The sequence below is a fragment of the Miscanthus floridulus genome, chromosome 3, assembly GCF_019320115.1.
Source record: "Miscanthus floridulus cultivar M001 chromosome 3, ASM1932011v1, whole genome shotgun sequence".
NCBI classification, from domain to species: domain Eukaryota; kingdom Viridiplantae; phylum Streptophyta; class Magnoliopsida; order Poales; family Poaceae; genus Miscanthus; species Miscanthus floridulus.
The window spans coordinates 132,809,872-132,830,932 of NC_089582.1; the positions used below are offsets into that span (position 1 = coordinate 132,809,872).

Sequence of the window (21,061 nt, forward strand, 5' to 3'; positions counted from 1 at the left end):
CCCAACCGCATCCTGGCTCTCTCCTCGCCACCAACTGAAACAGGAAGGGTGATGTTAAGCTCCTCATCCAAGAGGGATTTGTCACACATTTTTTTAATAGAGAACTGATTTATAAAGGGGGGTGTTTGGTTTATGGGTTCAATGGTCCATCATCGTTTCGTTTTCTTTTTTTTTTGTTTGGTTTATGAAATCGAATGAGTTAATCCATCACCACCTCATTCCTCGTAAGTTTATAATTAGTACTAGTGCAACAAATGAGGTCATTCCACTAAATTTAAGAAATGGACCCATTATGCATTACTCCATTTAAAATGGTTTGATTCCTCAAACCAAACACTTTATTTAAAATGAGTATGTCCTCGAATAATTCCCGTTTATTTAGAGAGAAATGGTTTGTTAAATCCCTATGAAAACAAAATCTAACATGACTTCACATGGTTAGTTTTTTTTTATGAAAGACTTCACATGGTTAGTTGCTTGGACAACGAGCTCTATCGGAGGAGAAATGCCGGACGTGCCATGTGCACGCATGAGAAGCAACTGAGTTAGTAAACTAGCGTTTGGTCGGAAGATAGGTAGAGTGGATTGGTTTTAGCTCTGATTTCAGAGACGGAACAATCTCATCTAGTGTTTTGTTGAAGGGGACAATAAGAGTGCCCCTATTTTCGATATGGTTTGTAGACAACAAATGTGGGATCGGCCACCTGACATGTGGGACCAGAGGCGGAGCTCACCCGCGTGACATGGTCGGTGGTGGAGCTTGCCCACATTAGCCCGCGCTCGAGCAAACAAACACTCGTCCCAGGTGGGATTCTTAAAAAAAGAGTGACAAGAGTCACAGAGTTTAAGAAGCATATTTTCTATTGAGACGTCCTTGACTCTGCTCGTCTCACAAACATACACCATCTCAAAGTGGGATATCCCACCTGAGATGTCCTAGTTCCTCAAACGAAACACTGCTTAACAGAAAGTTGAGCCGTTGCATGTGTCCGTTTGTTGTGGTGGCAGCAATGGCATATTGACCTTAGCAGCCATATTCCCAAAATAGAATGGGAACTTGGGGTGTCATTTTATAACGTGAAAACGTAAATGTTTTCGAATCGGGGGCGTGGACATTCCCTGAACGAGAGAATGTGACCATGTTCCATGTTTCCGGCTGCTAAAGATATTGACTACATAAACCGTTACAAAAAGAAAAGGAGACCATTGTTAAAGTTATCTGTATAGTAGTGATCGTTCATTACTTATTTGCCGATACAAGCCAGAGATCCACGATTAAGGCCTCGTTTAGATCGTGAAAAAAAGTGAACCTGATGAATAGTACCACTTTCGTCTTATTTGGTAAATATTGTCTAATCGTGGACCAACTAGGCTCAAAAGATTCATCTCGTGATTTCTAACTAAACTGTGTAATTAGTTATTTTTTTTACCTACATTTAATACTCCATGCAAACGACTAAAAATTGATGTGATGGAGAGAGAGTGAAAAAAATTGGAATTTGGATGGCATCTAAACAAGGCGTAAGTGGGCTGTTACTAATTACTAAAGGATCAAGTGGGCTGTTATTAAAGAAAGAGTGAGGAGTGATACGGTAGTACTACAATACTTTAATACGTCTGCCTACTCAGTACAAACATCGGTACTTACCTGATTCATGGAATGGAAGAGAAACAATAAAAATGTTGTGCAACTTGCAATGGTACACAACTCCGAGCATAATCTAGTCCACGTCTCAATGATAGAGCAACTATGGCCATCTTGAGTGACCTACGCCTTGTTTAGATGCCATCCAAATTTCAAGTTTTTTCACTCTTTCTCTATCACATCAATTTTTAGCCGCTTGCATGGAGTATTAAATGTAGGTAAAAAAAATAACTAATTACACAGTTTAGTTGGAAATCACGAGATGAATCTTTTGAGCCTAGTTGGTCCACGATTGGACAATATTTGTCAAATAAGACGAAAGTGGTACTATTCATCGGGTTCAAAAAATTTGCAAAGTGAACCAGGCCCTAGTCACCAAAACTTTCCAACATTAGTTGTCCATAAATGGTCTGCTCTGGGAGACAGACTTTTGAATTTTAAAGTGACATGTCTTTTTGAGACAGAGGAAGTATTATCTTGCCAGACTTGCCAGGTATCTTCTGCAGTTTTTTTTTTCCACGAACGTGCCTTAGCGAGACGTGTTTCATTAAGTAGAAGCAAAGTGTTATGGTTACAACACTCCTCGGTAATCCACGGAACCTAGATGACAGTGATCCAGAATATTTGCAGACCTATTACATTGTTTCTATTTGCGACGTGTTTGCTCTAATAAGCGGCAGCAGAGCGCATAGGTGATTGTACCCAGCTAAAACCCACAAGTTTGCCTCCGCTAAAACCCACAATCTTCTTCAGATTTATTGCATGTGTATAAGTAGAAAAACAATGCAACCATTGGATAATGATTTAGTAGCCCTGATCATTCGTACACTCACTCTATAAGGACAGTGCCAACCAGAAACTAGAATAATTTCTATGGCCATCAATTAGAGTGCCAACTAAACAAAATTGTGATACAACATTAGAATTAAAGAAGATCTAGAAGGTATTAGTTTCTTACATAAGAAATTGTCTACACGACAACCATCCCCCTCCTAAACTTTAGTCCCTATCATATTGGATGTTTAGACACATGCATGGAGTATTAAATATAGACTAATTATGAAACTAAATGCACAGATTAAGACTAATTTGTGAGACGAATTTTTTAAGCATAATTAGTCCATGATGACAATGTGTTGCTACCGTAAACATTTGCTAATGATAGGTTAATTAGACTTAATAAAATAATCTCGTGGGTTACTGAGGACTTCTGTAATTTATTTTATTATTACTATCCGAACACTCGATGCGACACCTCATGTGACACCCCTAAACCTTAGCCACTGGATTCAAACACCCCAGAAAAGACACATGATTGAGAAAAGAAACTATTTTGTCGATTGAAAATATGATTTTTTTTATATTTTTTTTGTAATGTCTACTCGGCAAGCTCATAGTTTTGACCACACTTCAGTGTTTGGGATTCCGTCCCAACACGACGAAACGGTGACTATGGTCATGGATACACGTGCTTTTCATGAGCTAGAGGCTAGAGCTGGACAAGCTTGTCCTGTTGCTGATAACGTTGGCCTTGACGCAACATGAAGCCCGAGTCACCGGCTGAAAACAGGGTGCTGCCTGCTCCAACTAAACGGACGGCGGCCGCAGCGCCGGAGCGGCAAGGGGTCAAGGAAGCCAGCATGACGAACTTCACACGGAAACAGAGGAGGATACACATACACCGAACCAGAAGAGGTCGTCACAGCCTAATCCTAAACAATCGCCTGACGACGGAAAGCCTGCACGAGTGGAAGGTTAACTGAAAGCTTTGACCACTACAGCCATCCAGGCTACTGGCCTCTGTTTCTGCGTTCACGAGATGAAAACGACTTGTTTTCTCCGAGTCCACAACTCGTGCCAAAGCCAAACCGACGATGATTAGCGGGCGCACGTCGACGTTGGGCAGAATCTGTAACTTGCAGGGAACATCCATCCTCACTCCCTTTGCCACGGCATCGACAGCGACCGGGAGGCACAGCAGCCACATCCACACATGGTGACGTGGAGCAGCAGCTCCTCGCGACGCCCATTTTACACGCACGCCTGCTAAAAAGGACCAAGAAACGCTGCCATCTCTCCCCTCCCATCCCAATCCACGGCAATTATCTCCGGGATCGACAAGGACCACCGGGCCAATGCCTGTCCGCTTACAAGATTTCCCGATGACCAACCTGCCCTGCCCATGAGTAAAAGCAGCTTCTCTACCCGCTGGCCTGGCCTGTGTTGGACAACGATCGATCCTGCAGCGAATTCACATGTCGCCACCACCCAAACCGAAGCTGGCTAGCGAGTGAGCACTGGATCTGGACAAGGAAGGAGCACATCATACGGTGCACAACCCTAACAGCACCACCTCCCCACGGCCCGTGCCCACTTGGGACAGGAAAAGTGTCAACACCAAACAAAAACTTGCCTGTTGCATGATGGTGCTCCTAGCTCCAAGATACTTGTCAACCTTGCACGTCGAACGGCGATGGGCACATGCACGTGTGCACATACAGCTTCAATACACATATCTTTCTATCCCCATGATATGGAGCACGGCGCCTTGCCCATCCACAGAAATCGAAACAGATGCTGGTGCTGCTAGACCCTCCCCCGCCTGCAGAGTCATCGGTCATCACAAGAGAGAGGCGAACATGTCATCACACACAGGCCAGACCAGAGGTACAGCATCCATAATGTCACTTTCATTCATTCATTTCCTTTCCCCCAAAGCTACTTACAACAACAAACCCAGAAGCAGGTCACTCCATGCCACCCCCACCAATCATGGCTGGATCCTATTCTACTTGGGATAGATATTTTGCTCCTCATCTAGTTGCTAAAACAATCCAAGCAGAGTGTATCAACAGACAGTGTATAATGGGAACACCAACTTCATAATGAAGTTACCTGATCTGCGTTCTAATTGAATCTTTCCTCCTCCAGTTAAAGCTGAGAACCAAAAAAAAAAAAAGAAACAGCAAAACTACAAGAAAGAGAGAGAGAGAAACCAGCTTTGGGCATCCATCCATGCATAAAAAACGGGCTAAGAGACAGATTGTATGGCACCTCCTCCGGCCTTCTACCCCATGGGGGGATAACCAGCCAACTACACAAAAGTATCACTCCCATCAACCATTCCAAAATCCGAATACTCTTTTAGGTTAGCATGGCTTCTGCTCCGATGGAACTGGTGCACAGCGCCCTTCCTTCCTGATCAACACAGCAGCCAAGCGGGTTCTTCGAGCTGCAGCTGTTGCTGTGATTGCTTCTCTTCTAAAGAACCGGAGAGGTGTAGCAGCCATTTGGGCTTCCGCTGAATAAGCAGTTAGCTCGCCAGTTCAGATCACCACTCCGATGCATGGTCATCTGGATTGTTTATTTTCCTGTTAAAAACAAGGCAACTTACTCTGTAAGCTAAAAGAACTGAACTCTGTGTTTAAATTATTCGGTAGCAAGTCAATTACCAGCAGCAGGCTTCTGATCACTTGGTTTTAACGGCATCGGCACTGTTCCAAAAGTCAATTGTGCCGCGGACATGTGGTTGTGCGGCATGCCACCTGCTGACTGGGTTGCCGATGCAAGATGCATAAATCCACTGGATGAAGGATGAAGCGCTTTCATGTTATTGCTAGCGGCAGCTGCAAGAGTTCAGTTCCCTGGGTCAGCGAGGGTCACAACAGAGGAAACCAAAATAGAACCACAGGAGAGGGAAGGGATCGCAGACAAACCTGACAAGGCGTTCTGTTGGTGTGGTGCCTGCTGCTGTGTCTTGTCGCCTGGTCGCTTCTGGTAGAGGCCTAGGGCAGCAGCACCACCAGCTCCCGGAGCCTGAGGAGCATACGCGCTGGATATGAAGAAATGGCCTTGCGGGAACGGCGGCTGTTTCATTGATGATAGTGGCATATGTGACTGCTGCTTGCTCCCAGGATTAGAACCAGGTGATGCATTAGGCTGTTGGCCAAGGATAGATGGCATAGCCATACTGAAATGATTCATAGGAGTAGACTTGGAGCCAGACGATGCAGAGTTCTTGGCTGACTGCTGCTGTGGTGATGGCAACTGGACAGGCTGCTGAGCACCCTTTGCATTTCCTGTGGCAGGTGGGCTGCCGCCAGTACTTTTGGACACCGAATTGGATGGTGAACCAGAAGCAACAGGGGCATTCGAAGATCGAGATAGATCCCCTCCTCCAGTAGAAAGGTTAGTCACAGAAGGCCCCATCTTTGATGAATTCATGCTTAAAGAACTCTGCGGTTGGTGACCGGGAGTAGAGAGAGCCTGCATAGGAACTTTTGCTTGTTGCTGGTGGAGACCACTGTTCTTCATCACAATCAAATTAGGGGGTTGAGCAGCAGGGGGAGTCGTAGCAGTAGATGAAGGTGTCCCTCTCCCTGAGGATGCCTTCAACTGGGGGGATTGAACTCTCCCTTGGGCAGCACTTGATGGGTACATCATATTCTGAAAACTTGCCATGTTCAGACCGTCCGGGTACCGACCTGTACTATTTTGTGTACTTGGTGCAGCAGATCTGGGCCGATTCAGATGATGGTGCGGAATCAGCTGCTGATGCTGCTGATGCTGCTGATGCTTCTGTTGCACTTGCATCTGAAGGAAATGCTGCTGCTGCTGAGAAATGCTGGATGAAGCTGCAGCTGGTGTAGAGGCAGGGGTGGTGGAATTTGTGGGTTTGCTTCCCATAAATGCATTTGAAGATTCTGTTCCAATAAGGCTCAGGGCGCGGGACGAACTTTCATTTGTACTGCCACTAAGGAAAGGAGGCACATAATTCTTGCTTTCAGTCCTGGTGAAGGACAGCGAATGCTGCTGTGAATCACCGGGATACTTTGTAGAAGTTGATTTCTTTCTCTCACTGTCTCCAGCAATGGGTGTTGAGGATGAATCCCCAGCAACAGATTTTGTTTCTCCATGCTGGGGCTTGTGCTGCGTGGATTGCATAGATTGAGCTGCAGCAAAATTAAGTTGAGGATAACCATGCCGTGCTGCTTCTTGATGGCTCTGGAAAACTGCATGGTTCTGCGCCAATGCCGAAAAGTCAAGACCAGTTGGGGCAGATCCAGGAGGACCAATGGAGCCAAAGGGCATCACAAAAGGCTGAGAAGACGCAAGATCAATCCTAACACCCTGGCCTCGACTGATTTGTGGCTGCTGCTGCTGCTGGTGATGGTGATCACTTAACTTCTTCTCACTCTGATTGCCAGCAGGTTGAGCAGCTGGCATCATTGCAAAATTCGGTAGACGGACTGGAACAGCAAAATTGTGTTCATACCCGCTCTTCTGAGAGTGAGATGGCTTGTCATCATTCGATGGACCATCTAGTCCAGTTTTGTCGCTCTCCTGTCGATGCGTAAGGCCAGGTAGCAGGACAGGGCGCTGACTGCCACTTGAATAATTCTGCGAATTACTAGCAGCAGCTGCTGCATTAGCATTTGGTGGATATCCCAATAGCCCTTGGGACTGTTGTGGCTGATGCTTCTGTGATGAACTGGGCAAATTTGGCATTTGGTTCTTCTGATGGCTTTGTGGCTGCGCACCTTGCTGCTGTGATGGGTGCAGCATGGGAGAGGAGTACACATGCCCATTGAAGAATGGAACAGCTGGGCCTGGCGGTGCCATGCCTCGATATGCAGGCCCTCCAGGATGGGCAGCAACCTGGAACGGGTATCCGTTCTGCAGGATTGCCAAGAACTGGGCATCAGCCGGTTGCAAGTTGGCAAAGCTCAAGTTCATGGCCGCGGCACCAGAGTTTGCTGCCGAAGTGTGAGCACTGGCAGATGGAGGCATTGCATTGCTGGCTCCAGATGATTTTGCATCCCCTGCTCGATTGGCAGCATTTGCAGCTGCCACCATAGCATGTTGCTGATTGAACGGAAAGATGAATGCCGGGGCTTGCTGCAAAAGAGAGGAAACATCTTGTAAGAAAAAATCCAACTGAAATTTTCAATTACAAACATATGATAGTAAGATTCCCAGCATGCACGTACCAGCATGTTTGGCATGGGAGTGGACTGCTGTGTTTCATGAGCAGGTGGCTGTTTCCTCTGGCTTGATTCAGCACCAGCAGCATTGCCTAGTGCTTTATCCTTTGAGAGACTCCCCTGGAATGGTGATGTAGCCATAGAAGGAGCCTTTGCTTCTTGCATTGGGGTGTGGGCCCTAACAGGGTAGCTTCCCTGCATTGGGCTCACAAGCATAGAAGCGGCATCCGTCGGTGGCACAACACCCATGCCGAATGGCCTTGCACCAAAGAATGGCCCGGATCTATTGGCGGCGGCGGCCGCTGCAGCAGCTGGCGGCCAGAAAGAGTTCATCTTTGCAACTCGCTGCTGGTGCTGGATAAATTGCGCAATGTAGCAATGCGTAGCACATCTCTTTGAGCGTGTTGGCGGTGGAAGCAATGCAGCATGCTGCAATATAAAAGAGCGTAAGACTTCAAGAGAGGGGGCAGGGCAAGGGGAACAAAATACAGATAACTACAGCGTTGCTAACACAGAATACACACCTGTAATCCACTAGAAGACCCTGTTTTCACGTCCATGGGATGATGAAGACCAGCTGCTGATAGGCCTGGGACTGGACCAAGGTAACTGCCAAGACACAAAACAGCAGCTTCAGAAACCAACCCACTGAACAGGAGTGCACATTACGTATCCAGCAGCAAAAGGAACTCACCCAAACGGTGGGAAATTCCCAAGCCAGCCTCCAACAGGTATAGGCATAGGTGGTGTAACAGCAGGCATAGCTGCAACACAAGAAAATCCAGATTTAAAAAAAAATGAAAACAAATATCTTCCCTAAAAGGCAAAACCAAGGATCAAATGCAAATAACACAGCAAAACACTTACCAGATTTCTCGTGCTTTATCTCAGCCTTTGAGGGCTTCTGCTGCTGCAATTGTTGTGGCTGCGGCTGCCGTCGCTCTGATGGTGATTTTTCATCACCAAGACTGGGCTTCTCCAAATCCAACTGCAGTGTGAGCTTCTTGGGCACGAACTCATCGGCTGGAATTCTTTGGACCTTCTGGTCCTCCAAATCAATATCCAGACCTCTCCGAGTCCTTTCACCATCCTTCTTTTCCGAATTTCCTCTCCCCAACTAAAATGGAACCGAAAGAAAAGTAGTAAAATATCAATCAGAATCCAATATCCAATGCTCCAGCTGATGACGCCAATCAAAAGAATTGGTGAAACCGAAGTCCTCACCATGTCCATCTCAGAATCCAATCCCTTCTTATCTGCATCAGGGTCGGAGGAGCCATCTATATCATCAGATAGCTTCCCAGGAGGGGGAGCCTGGAACCAAAAATAAAAAGATAAGGCAAAAGAAAGTCAGAAAAAGGAGCCAAAAGATAACAAAACACCAAGCAGCAATTGCGGCAAAAATTGTCGCTTTCACTCTTTGCCCACAAAACTCCGCAAGACCAATTCAACCACACACACGTAGACAAGAAAGCATATACCCACCATGAGATCAATGGAGAACTTCTTGTCTTGCCGAGCGCCATCCGATGCCAGCTCACTGGGGAAAAAAAGATCGTTCACACAAATTGTGAATATACTAATCAGATCGGCACAATCCAAAAACAACAATGCCTATCGCAACATCAATAATATAAAATTCAAAGTGGCCCACATCTTTGTCGTGGCAGTAGTTTCGCCGTTCCTGGCCTCGGAGCCAACCGGCTTTGCTTCAGCATCCGGCTTGACTGAAGGCGCCGGCAACGGCGCCGGAGGCTCGGCTTGGCTCTCCAGCCTGTGATCTCGCCGATCTGATTCGCTTGGCCGTAGCTCCGAGTCTCTGTTTCTACCACGGTCCTCCATCTTCTCTGGCTCTCGTGAAGTCTCATGTTGGGCGGCAGACGCATGGGCGGTGCTGGTGCCACTTTCTGCTGCTACCGACGTTACCATCTTTGCTTCTGATCTAGCCACAGGAGGTGGCTCCGGCTTTGAGGACGGCTCCGCCACCTCTGGCTTCGCTGGGCTCGCCGGACGACTATCTTCGTCGTACTTTACCAGCCGTGGCCTCTTCCTCTTTGGCGCTGCAACATCCAGCGGGGGAGCCGATTAGACCCGATAAACAAAATTGGCAAAACAGGGAGGGGAAAACGAAGGCAAAACCACCAACGGAAAGAGCTACGCACCTATAGTGGAAAGGGAGGTGGAATCTGACGGTCGGGCGCCAGATGACGAGGGGGCCGGCGAAGAGTTCCCGGACTTGGCCTCTGGCGCATCTCTGGGCTCGAGCTTGTGGTTACTCTCCTGCTTGGGGGGAGGGCACAGGAACTGCCTGGTGAGCCCGAACAGCACCTCGGCAACCTCGATCTCCTCCTGGATGAAAGATGGCGACTTCGAAATCTTCGGCGGCGGCGGTTGTGGCGGGGTTGTTGAAGGCGCTGGGGACGGCGACGGCCGCTGCTTCGGCGCTGGCCCTGGACCACCGCTGCTCCCACCGCCAAGTGGTTTCTGAGAGGCAAAGCCAAAGAGAAAATATTAGCAAAGAGCGAGAACTGAGGAAATATAGAAGGGAGATGAGGGCCGGAGGGCTCAGAAACGCACAAGCTTCTTCCGAGCAGGGGCGGTAGTTGAGGCCGACGCCGGAGAGATCGGCCGTGACGAAGGCCGTTGGATCTGCGAGCCGTCTCCTGCGCCGGTGCTGCCTCCACTGGTTCCACCGCCGGGGACAGGCCACTCGTGCGAAGAGCGTTTCGTTGAAGCTGCCAAGAGCACAAAAGCAGAAGCAAGAGTATCGTCAGCCATGCGGATGAAACCGCCGGGGAGGCCGAAAAATCCGCGCTTTGACGATGGTATGGGTGCCTACCGGAGCGTGCTTTCCGCGGGACAGGCACGCCGATCATTTCGTCTACGGCCTTGACCACGATGGGGCTCTTCGGATTGGAGCCGCCGCCCTTCCGCTGCATCTGGTGCTGCTGGCTGTGGTGGTGGTTGTGGTAACCCCCACCGCCGCCGCCGCTGCTACTACTGCTGTGGTGGTGGCCACCGCCGGGCTGCGGCGGCGAGGGCGGCGGTGGCGCCGTGCTCGGCGACCGCCGCTGCTGCTGGTACCGCGGCGCGAGCTCCTCCTCGGCGTCGTCGTCGTCGTCGGCGAGGCTCTCGTCGGAGGTGTCGTCGCCGTCGTCCCTGCCGGTGCCGCCGCCCCCGCCGTTGAGCATGAGGCGCTCGCCGCGCCGCCGCTCGGAGCGCGGCGAGTCCCTGGGGCCCCCGCCGCCGCCCCCTCCGCCGTTGCTCCTGAGGCGCCTCCTCGGAGGCGGCGGCCCGCCTCCGACGGACACGCCGCCCCTCCTGCCGTCCCGGATCCTGTCCATCTCAGATCTGAGACATGCGGCGCCGATCCCCGGCAAATCACTGCCGCCTCGCCGGATTCAGACGAGCACCGCCGCCGCCCCGTAGATCCGGGGAGCAGCGCCTCGGTAATCCTCGCGAATCTAGCAGCCGCGGCCACGGATTAGGCTGGCGGAGGAGAACTCCTCGGCTCTCGTCGCTCTTCCTCCCTCTCCCTCTCTGCTCTTCTACTACTACTTGGCGCTCCACCTCGCTTCTCTTCTCCTCTGCGCGGTGCAAGGCTCGGCCCTGCCCTTCACCACGCCTGCCTCTCTTTCCGGCTGCGTGCCGCTGCCCCCCTTCTCTCTCTTGGTCTGGGCGTCGTCTGGCCGCTTCCCTCCCCGTCGGGTACCCTTTCTAGGCGCCCGCCTCACCTCACCTTCTTTTTGTCGCTGCGCACGCCCGCATCCGACGGCCCAGATCCGCGCTCCCAGCGATCCCGCATCCGACGGCCTCGGCTCCGCGGCGCCACAGTGGCGTATCCCGCCACCGTCGGATCCTGACATGCCCCACCCCCGACGCTCAATAAAATATCCCCCTCGCTTCCTCTGCCCCTTCCTTACGGCTCAAGCATGGGCCGCAACCTACACGTGGCGCTTTCGGATGGCCGGGAAAAATCTAAGCGTCCACCGGCAGTAGGAGGTGGGTGGGGGACGGGCCGAGGCAGAAGGCGCCATTAGCCAATTAATTCAATTATATATATATAATAATTATTAACCAGCTGAAGTAATGAGAAAAATGATTTTAAATGGATGGGTTGTCCGCTTTCGGCGGGGCCCACTCGCGCTGCTGTTTTACCCCACGGTGCTGACGTGGCGCGCCCTCGCACCGGTTGCTCGGGTGGTGGGTTAAAAGCGAAGGAAAGTCTCTAGGCAGGCAGTGGCGGTGGGGCCGAGGGACGGAGCGCGGGACCCGCGTCCTTGCCCCCGCTTTTGTTTATTGTGCTGCTCGTGGGCGCCGACGTGGCAGCGCGGCTGACGTCACGCGGAGAGCCCACTAGCCACCAACCTTCACCGCTCCACTCACCTACCCCGAATAAAATATGGAGTGCGTATTTACCCTGCAATTTTTTAAATTAGCAAGACCGGTCAATTTTATAGAGCAGTGGTACATAGAGATAGAGTAGTCCAGGATACGTACTTGTCCGCCAGGAAAGAGATCGTGAAGACGTCACCATTTCAATCCTCACGATTAATGATAAGTAAACAGTGACAAGGATAGAGTAAAAGTTACTCGTTCATTCACGCGGCAAAATCTCCATATGGATGGACCACTAGCTTCTGATCTGATAATTAATGAATAATAAAAAATATTGAGGAATCAAATAGTTTTTCACACCGATGAGCAATGGCAGTAATTATTTACCGTAAATAAATTGGTGTTAATAGCCGCACCGCTCTCTCTCTCTTAACCGCGGGTTCCCCTTCCGGTCTTCTTCCCCCACGGCCACGGGTTCCTCGCTGGGCCGATATGAACACGTGTGGATGCCGGTCTCCCTGCCCCGGCATCGCCAATAAAGGCAAGCGAGCGCGCGGCATGGCAGCCCATCAACGCCGGCACGCCTGCTTTTGGTAGCCAGGGAGGGCGGAGGCGGGTCAAAATTCACAGCGCCGGGCCCGGCGGCAGCGCCCCGCGGCCCCGCCGCGCCAGATCCGGGGCTCCAGATACGACCCGGTGGGACCGGCCGCGTGAGCTGGATGGATCGCACTGCACTGCACTGCACTGCGCGCTGCAGCAGCCAGCAGCTGGTAATCGCTTAGGCCCTCCACAACGTGAGTGGTGTCAGTTACTGTTTATGCGTACAGAGATGTCAGTGGTGCCCAATAAAATTGTGGGCTGCAGTGTGAGAAGTCACTATGAAATCATCATGGGACCCACCATAAAGTACTATATCAGGGTATAAAAGCCGGTGTTGAGAGAGAAGCAAAGAAGGAAAAAATGTTATTCTATTAACCTGGCACCGGTTGGAACCAAAGCAACTACTTACGTCGCTCTTCATTTTTCTGGAGCTGACAGCACTAGCTGCAATGTATGGAGTCACTCTTCTTTAATCTCTCTCCTGTTCTAGCGCTACTTAAGCATCACGCTGTGGAGGGCCTTAGTTAGCTTATGTGACTGAGTTAACAGAGGTCCCTGGGCCCCGCGTGACGGGGCACGCGTGGGCGCGGTCCACCATGGGCTGTCGTGCACCGCCACCACCACCGCAAAAAAAAAAAAAAGGAGTACGGTGAGGATGTGTAAGCCGGCTGCTCGTAAAGCCGTTTCTCCGGATCTGTAAAACTAATTTGTTACGAGAAAAAAATATTAGAGGCTTTATAAGCCGGACGACTTGTAAAGGGGAAAAGGAGGGCAAGGAAAAGCTGGGGTCGTCTCGCGCCCGGACGGGCGCCTTTCCCTGTTGGCGTGGGGCCAGTGACACGCGGGGCCCGGCCCTCGTGTCAATCCCCTTGCTGTTTTCTTCCAGCCGGTGGGGCCGGGCTGCGGGCGGGCGGGTTCGTTCGGTGGTGGGAAAAGCGAGTGGGGCAGGGGGGTGGTGGGGGCGGGCACGGGACCACACGCCACTCACGTGAGCACCGGATCTTGACAAGCGGGCACGTGGTCGTAGGCCTCGCGGGTCCCTGGCCGGATCCTCTGCGGATCGCCGGCTCACCGGGAAGAGCTGTGGCTCGAGCGTACGGGCGGGCGGGCGAGCAAAAGCGAAGCGGAGGGCGATCGGACACCGGCCGGTGCGGGTGTGGGTGGGCGCGGGGCCGTGCGAATGTGCGACGTGCGAGTACCAAAAAGTCCCCCCCGTGGAAATCTTTTTTTGCTGGATGTGAAAATTATTGTAATAATAAATCCAGGGTACGGATGCGGACTCCGTTGATCGCCGGATCAGCTGAGCTCACGTCAGGGTAGGTAAACTGGCGCGGTAATTTTGTATTCATTTATCTGCTGTCATCAGTTCTTTATTACTACTATGGAGAGTACAGTATTATACTGCTGCTAGTGTCATCAGTTCATCACAAGGCACATGCGTGTAAGGGGGTGTTTGTCCCTGGACTAAAATAATTTGGACTAAAATTTATATTTTAGTTGAACTAAACAACCAAATATTTGGACTAAAAGTGGACTAAAATTCTTTAGTCCATAAAACTGAACTAAAATAGATTAAAAGGTATTGGAGACACCCATGTCTATTATCTTTTTTTCACTTTAGTCCATTTTAATTAAGAAACCAAACACTATTTTAGTCTACTTTTAATTTATGACTAAAATAGACTAAAACTTTTAGTCCATGCTCTGTAGAACTGGCCTACGGAGTAACTGCTTGGGAAAAAGACGTTATTTTATTCGCTGGAATCGTCCCTGTTCAATTTTGTCGGTAGATTTTCTATGGCGTCGACTATCGACTGTGGAGCGACCACGACTGGCAACACACAAGTTTGATGTAGGGTAGGTGTTGTCACGGTCATTTTTCTCTTTTTCAGCCCAATGTGAGTGATCGAGTGCGAGAGAGAGAGAGAGACGGCAACGTAGAGCCCACACATTGTAGACGATCAGGATCAGGAATAGAGAGAAAAGGGGGAACATGAAACAAGACCAGGGAAAATTACAAGAGAGAGTAGGACTGGAGGAGGAGTACAGGAGGTGGAACTGAACTGCCATAGGACGGAAGCCACAAGAGCATGAGAACATGCACGGCGAAGAAGAGAAAACCCAAAAGCCCTGCTTTTTCTTTCACTTTTTTTTTTTTGCAAGGAAAGTCCCAGTGATGCAGATGCAGTTATCCTGTGAAGGCAGAGGGTGATGAGGTCACCGGTAGCCGGCCTCGAACTGCGTGTCGCTGCTGTGCTCTCTTGACACGGAAGCCCGAGACGACCAACCCGTGGTACACTGGTACTGCTCCGGCCGGCGGTTCCCTTCGCCGTCAAGATGGTCTTGTGGATGCACGCAGAACGGCAAACCAGCATGCAGTCGGTGCCGCGGAGATCGATGGATGGCGCAAGGCAGAGCTGAGCACCCGGCGGCGCGCGGCCTGCCTCCCGGCCCACCGGCGGCTCGACAGCGTGGTGGTGGTGCCACGGCCACCAACCAACGTCGAAGACGCGACGGAGGGCCAAAAGGCGGCGGCAACCAAAAGCAGCTTCTTCAACGTACCTTGCTCTTGGACAGACACCACACGCCACTACACCAGTCACTCACACCGGCACGAACAGGGTTGATCCCGGCTGGCCGGCGGACGCTCTCGCCATGGACGGCGCCGCAACGCCCGACCGGGGGGGCTGCCAAGCCGCCGCCGCCAGGTCGCTTCTTCTCAACCAGCGCAGGGGGCACACGGCCCGGGGGGCACTCTTCTTCATCTTCACCGACGGCCGGGAGGCACGCTAGCAGCTAGCTTAGCTTAGGTATAGCCTTACGGACGGAGGAGGACGAAAGGCGCACCAAGAAACGCGCTTCGCAACTCTGCCTCGCTTTTATAACGCGGGAGGGAGGGGGAAAGCAAGGGCCAGGCAGGCAAGCACCACGCACGCACCAGCCAGCTTCTACTTCTGGCTGTTTCTTTTGCTCGTCTTGTGTGTGGTTGTGGGTGCCGTTGCTATCGGCTCCCTATTAAAATTTTATACAAAAGGGACAGCACCCCTTTGATGCGCTCACCCTGGGCGATTCTATATTGGGATCCACTTGTTTTGTGGTTCACGCTCTGACGTGCAGGCGACTTCCTCCGGTGATGGTCTTTTGAACGCCACCAAAGGCGCCTGGACCCTTTCTTGGGTTGATTGATTATTATTTTGTTTCTTTGGGCATGGAGAATCCTCGTTGATTACCTAAGCTTGTAGCAGTAGGATGTAGCCGTTGCACTAATTCCAAAAACAAGTATTTACGTTGTCCATCTTTTGTACTAGTTTTTGTTTTCCTTGATATAGTATATCAGATACGAGATACTTTTTTTGAGTGCTTTATCCAAAAAAAAATACTCATATGTCTATGGTTCTCAAATATAAGGGATCAAAGTATTTTAGGTATGTCTCCAAGTCTACTCCGTCTCTCCCTAAATAAATAAATTTCTAGAGTTATAAGGGATCAAAGTATTTTTTATATTTAACTAAATTTATAGAAAAAGCACAAACATTTGTAGCACCGAATGAGCATATTATGAAAATTGAGTATCTAATAACACTAATGTGGTGTCATAAATCTTAGTGCTCTTCTATATAAATTCAATCAAATTTTGAAATGTTCGACTCACCTAATTTTATTTATGGTAAATGATATCAACCCATCTTAAAAATCTCTCTTAAATTGTCCTAAAAACCTAGAATCCTTTTTGTCTTTGGGGATGGATGAAGTATAAAGCTTGAGAAGTAGAAGTTAATTAGGAAAGCATGGGCAAATAAATATGTTTCTACTGCATTCTTTGATGAATAAAAACCCACCATCTAAAATAATCATCCCATTTACTCGATGTGATAGGGAAATTTTTAGATAATTCCTTCATTTTTTGTTAGTAGTAACATGTACTCTGTCCATTTATATACACGATATAATGACCTAATAATTTGTTCTAAACATCATATATATTTAAAAACGAGGGGTGTATACCAAACACAATTTATTCATACATCATTATTCACTTTTTCTTTTAGAATTATATACAACCACCAACAATAGCACATCAAACATGATGGATATTTTTCGCTTAAAATACCAAGTGTAAACGATATCAAATATCGGCATCCACCTGATCGAGTGGATCTAGACAATTTTGTGTGGTCCACGCCCTTGCTTTGTGGACCTAACCAAAACTGTGAGCTACCTCATGGCATATGACAAGGATATATACGCATCTCTAGGATAAATTATCTTGTCTGCACATTGCAGGTCTATTCATGAACGCTCCCTTGATCGCTGGGTCCAACCTATATATTCGCATATATACATGTCATTAGGGTAGAGCAAAGCCACACATTACTATAGTGCATACACTCGTTAATTATTTGACCACATGGCCTAAGCAATGACTAAAGACTATGCAAATATGGCTTTGTTTTCTATGTTCTCATGCAGTTTGTTTATCCCTTCTTAATTAGTCACTTCTTGCCCTCTTTCTTTGCCCTGTTCGTTTGGTCTGGTTTGACTTATAAGCCATGGCTAAAAGTATTGTTGGCTGATTTGGTGTGAGAGAAAAATATTATTCATTAGCTGATAAGCCATGGCTTATAAGCCAAATACGACCAAGCGAACATGCTGCTCATGTGTGTGTCTTTTTTTTGGCCCACATTGTTTCACTTTTGGTATATGTCCAAGCTTTTAGGTCTTAGCATGCCTAACATAGTGTATAGTTGGGCACTTATGGATGTAGCTCATGAGTAAAAATGACTTTTGTGATTTTCCTTGTTGCTCTCAAGCTGAAATGGCAAATATACACATTTTTCGATGGAGATTGAACTTTTCTCTATTCACGTCATGCCTTTTCTTTTCTTTTTCTGTTTGCTCTTGATGGAGATTAAACTTTAGTACAAAGCATGCTCCTTTTTTCGAAAAATTAAAGATAACATTCTTTTGTGTCCTCACCCGTTTGTATTTTTTTAGTTGTCTTTGTTTGTTCTTTTCTCAACCCATGTTTGTTTGTCTCGTTTTATTTTCTCACTTATATATTTCCATCCATATTATATAAACAAATTGTAAATCCAATAATTGAAGCATATATATGTATATGACAATAAAAAATGGAACCTCCATCCGACTCTCTTCTGAAATAAGATAAATAGTATAACAACTATGAAGTGAAATTTTGTTATTCTGTACATACCTCGGCAATTTATTTTCTATAATTTTCAATTAAGCAGTCCCAGATCTTCAGATTTTAAGAAACATGTTATCTTCAATTACTCATGAGATCATCACATATGTGCCCATGAGTTTAAGCATATGCACTTACTTAGACGGTTAGACCCATCATGCTAAATGTTTTTATTGGAAAAGTGGCATACCGAGCTATATATCAGTGAAAGCTAGTTACATATATGTTGTTCAATGCAAGATGCTAAAGTTGGCTTGACTTGGCCTCCAGAAACGATGAAACAAAAAAAAATCTTTGGGTCGATCAATAAAATACTTGAACTCTTGAACCGTCTTTGTGTCGGTGTTTCGAGTTACCACCAACGAGTAAATTTCTAGTATTGCGCGTCTGGCTCGGATGGTGTGCTTAGAGGACACGAGGTTTATACGGGTTCGGGCGGAACGTCCCTATGTCCAGTTTGTCGCTGCTGCTCGTGTTACTAGCAAGGAAAATTTGCAGTAGGGGTTACAAACGGGTAAGAGAGGGACGGGTCCCCAAGTCTCTGGTGGAAAGAATGAACGGGTGCCGAGAGCTCGGTTGTTGCTCGGCCGTGTGCTTGTGTTGTGCTCTGATCGGTTCGAGGTTCGATGGGTTCATGATGGTTCGATCAGGTCTGGCCTAGATCGATGCGATTGTTCGATGGTCAGATGCCCCTCATGGGGCGCCCTGCTTTCCCTTTTATAGGCCAAGGGAAAGCATGAGTTACAACGAAGGAAAGGAGGAGAGCGAGTGAGAGAGAGGATGTCCTTCAGGATCTCTAGGTCCTTATCCTTCATACGGGTCCCGCTGACCCTGTAGATCTCAACAGGGACAGATCCACATCGTGACCCTATCCATCACTGGCGCCATGCGCAGGCGTCGTCTGTCGGTCATGGCGCTCCACTCCGTCCTGGCGGATGTCGTGGTGAACTGTCGCTCCTGTTAGTGTTCGTACGAGGATAAGGCAGAACAGCTCTGGTATGCCCGACGATGTTCCTGATGTGAACCCTCGGGTATGGCCCGTCGTGGCCGCGAGTTACATCAGGGCGTGCCGGTCTCGTCCCTGATGTCAAAGCTTTGACCCAGGCCCATACAATTGGACCTAGAGTGGTTGGCGGCGACATGGGTCTCCGTCAGGCGAGACGGAGCCCGCGGCCTCAGGGTCGGGCGAGGCGGAGCCCGCGGCTAGAGGCCGAGCGAGGCGGAGCGCAAACCCAAGGGTCGAGCGAGGTGAAGCCCGCGGCCTTGGAGGTCGAGCGAGGCAGAGCCAGCCCTCAGAGGTCGGGCGAGGTGGAGCCCACGGCCATGGTGTTGGACGAGGCGGAGTCTGCGGCCTCAGGGTCAGGCGAGGCGGAGCCCACGACCTCAGGGTCGGATGAGGCGGAGCCCATGACCAGAGGCCAGGTGAGGTGGAGCGCAAACCCAAGGGTGGAGCCAGTCCTCAGAGGTCAGGCGAGGCAGAGCCCGCAACCATGGTGTCGGGCGAGGCGAAGCCCACGGCCTTAGGATCAGGTGAGGCGGAGCCATCCCTCAGAGATCGGGTGAGGCGAAGCCCTACGGCCTTAGAGGTCGAGCGAGGCAGAGCCCGCAGCCTTAGGGTCGGGCGAGGCGGAGCCAACCCTCAGAGGTCGGGCGAGGCAGAGCCCACGACCTTGGTGTTGGGCGAGGCGGAGGTTGCGCGCCTAGGGGTCGGTTAGAGCCGTAGTCGTGCTCTTGACTGCTCGGATGAATCAATATTGATGGCCATTAGCTCCTCCTCTTCAGGTACCCTAGTATTGGTCCCCGAGAGTAGCCCCCAAGCCTGTGGAGGAGTAGAATACTCCTTCGGAGGCTTTTCCAAATGGTAGGACTCTGAGGGCCTTAGTCTTCTTTTGTTGCCCACAGCATGACCCGAGGACGGTGATTCCCTTTTATCGAGATCGGACCCCTTGAGGGTATAGCCGTGAGATCTGGTAGGTCGGAAAAGGTCTTTCCTGATTTTGACCCCTATGGGGGTCTATCGTTATGTGATCGAGCACTCAGCCTTTCTGCGAGTCCAACTTTCCTTGAGCCCCCCCAGAGCAGGGGTTCGGTCGAGCATTGGCTCATCTTCACGATTGTCTTCCATCAACCGTTTTTTTATAAAAATAGAGGGGCCGAGCCATGTCATGATTTTCCTCTATGGACGAATCATGGTGCTCGGTGAGCTGTCAACGGGCTAGTCCGAGTGGGGCCCCGATATCCCGTTCATGGGGATCCGGCTTGGGTCAGCTGGTGATCGGCTCCAGATTCTCAGCGGTCAATCCATATAGTTCTCGGGTCTGTTCGACCGGTCCCGAGGGCTTTGTGCCATTCTTTAAGGAAAAACCATGGATCATATTTGATCGAGACTCGAACGTGGGCTAGGATGCCTGCGGTGCTTGTGCGCCTGGGTACTGGCCGCTAGCGGGCCCATCCCTTTCCACCCCTCAATCTAAAGGTGCCCGGAGCAGTTGTTGAACCCATTGGTGGGCCAACCTTCGAACTCCTTGGCCTAGACGTAGGTCCGTATCAGAGTTTTAGCTCCGTATTCCTTACCTATGATGAGTCATGGCTAGTCCGGAGAGGCAAAACGTCTGGTGAGTTTTTTGATGGTATGGACAGAGGTTGTGTGCGCGCATCCCATAGCGAGATGTGGTGGCAAATCATGTTAGGCACAGAGATCTAGGTGGGCGGTTGGTTTCCTTGCACCCTTCACCCTATAAAACCAAAGGGTTAGCCCCCCCCGAGTTCCATACCTTGCATCCTTGCCTCTATAGCCATGACCGCCACGCTAATCGCTTAGGTTTCCTGCCTCCACATCCTCACCACCATCGAGCCCACATCCATCAGCCCCCACCTCTAATGGATCCGTGGTGCCATTTCCGACATTACCTTCTAAGCGCATGGAGGGCCTCGTCCGTCGTCTTCTCTGCGTGGGACCTCGACCGAGGAGTGGCTACTGCCCGGCGAGGAGGACTTGCCTTCTCCACCCGATGGCTATGTGGTTTTGTTCACCCACTTCCACGAGCGTGGGTTTGCGACCCCCGCCCACAGATTTCTTCTAAGGCTGCTGCACTACTACAAGATCGAGTTGCAGCATCTCAATCCCAACAGGATCCAGCACATGGCAGTGTTTGTCGCCCTGTGCGAGGGATTCCTGGGAATTAGCCCCCACTTCGATTTGTGGAGGCACTTCTTCACCGTCACCCTCCAGAAGAAGAGGGAGAAGAGCGGCAGGCAGGAGCTGCACATGGGGTGCGCCGGCATCCA

The 21,061-nt window shown here is 49.9% G+C and overlaps 1 protein-coding gene across 1 annotated transcript; it reads right to left on the bottom strand.

Moving 5' to 3' along the window:
* Nucleotides 1-4,313: 4,313 nt before the first annotated feature.
* On the bottom strand, nt 4,314-11,345 carry LOC136542487 (protein TIME FOR COFFEE-like). Its single transcript, XM_066534954.1, has 13 exons — nt 10,469-11,345; nt 10,207-10,364; nt 9,792-10,113; nt 9,284-9,689; nt 9,115-9,169; nt 8,854-8,943; nt 8,497-8,746; nt 8,324-8,393; nt 8,154-8,238; nt 7,636-8,058; nt 5,362-7,543; nt 5,098-5,271; nt 4,314-5,016 (listed from the first exon to the last, which is right to left on the bottom strand). The coding sequence occupies exons 1-13, from the start codon at nt 10,971-10,973 to the stop codon at nt 5,009-5,011; spliced, it is 4,728 nt and encodes a 1,575-aa protein (XP_066391051.1). The 5' UTR covers nt 10,974-11,345; the 3' UTR covers nt 4,314-5,008.
* Between the last annotated feature and the right edge of the window lie 9,716 nt (nt 11,346-21,061).

What these genes read in the sequence shown, in the direction of transcription:
- LOC136542487 (XM_066534954.1), bottom strand. Translation starts at nt 10,973, where the DNA reads ATGGACAGGATCCGGGACGGCAGGAGGGGCGGCGTGTCCGTCGGAGGC. An exon ending in GATAAAGCACGAGAAATCTG is followed by an intron (nt 8,394 to 8,496) that starts GTAAGTGTTTTG and finishes CTTGTGTTGCAG; the next exon opens with CTATGCCTGCTGTTACACCA. An exon ending in CTCCCATGCCAAACATGCTG is followed by an intron (nt 7,544 to 7,635) that starts GTACGTGCATGC and finishes TCTCTTTTGCAG; the next exon opens with CAAGCCCCGGCATTCATCTT.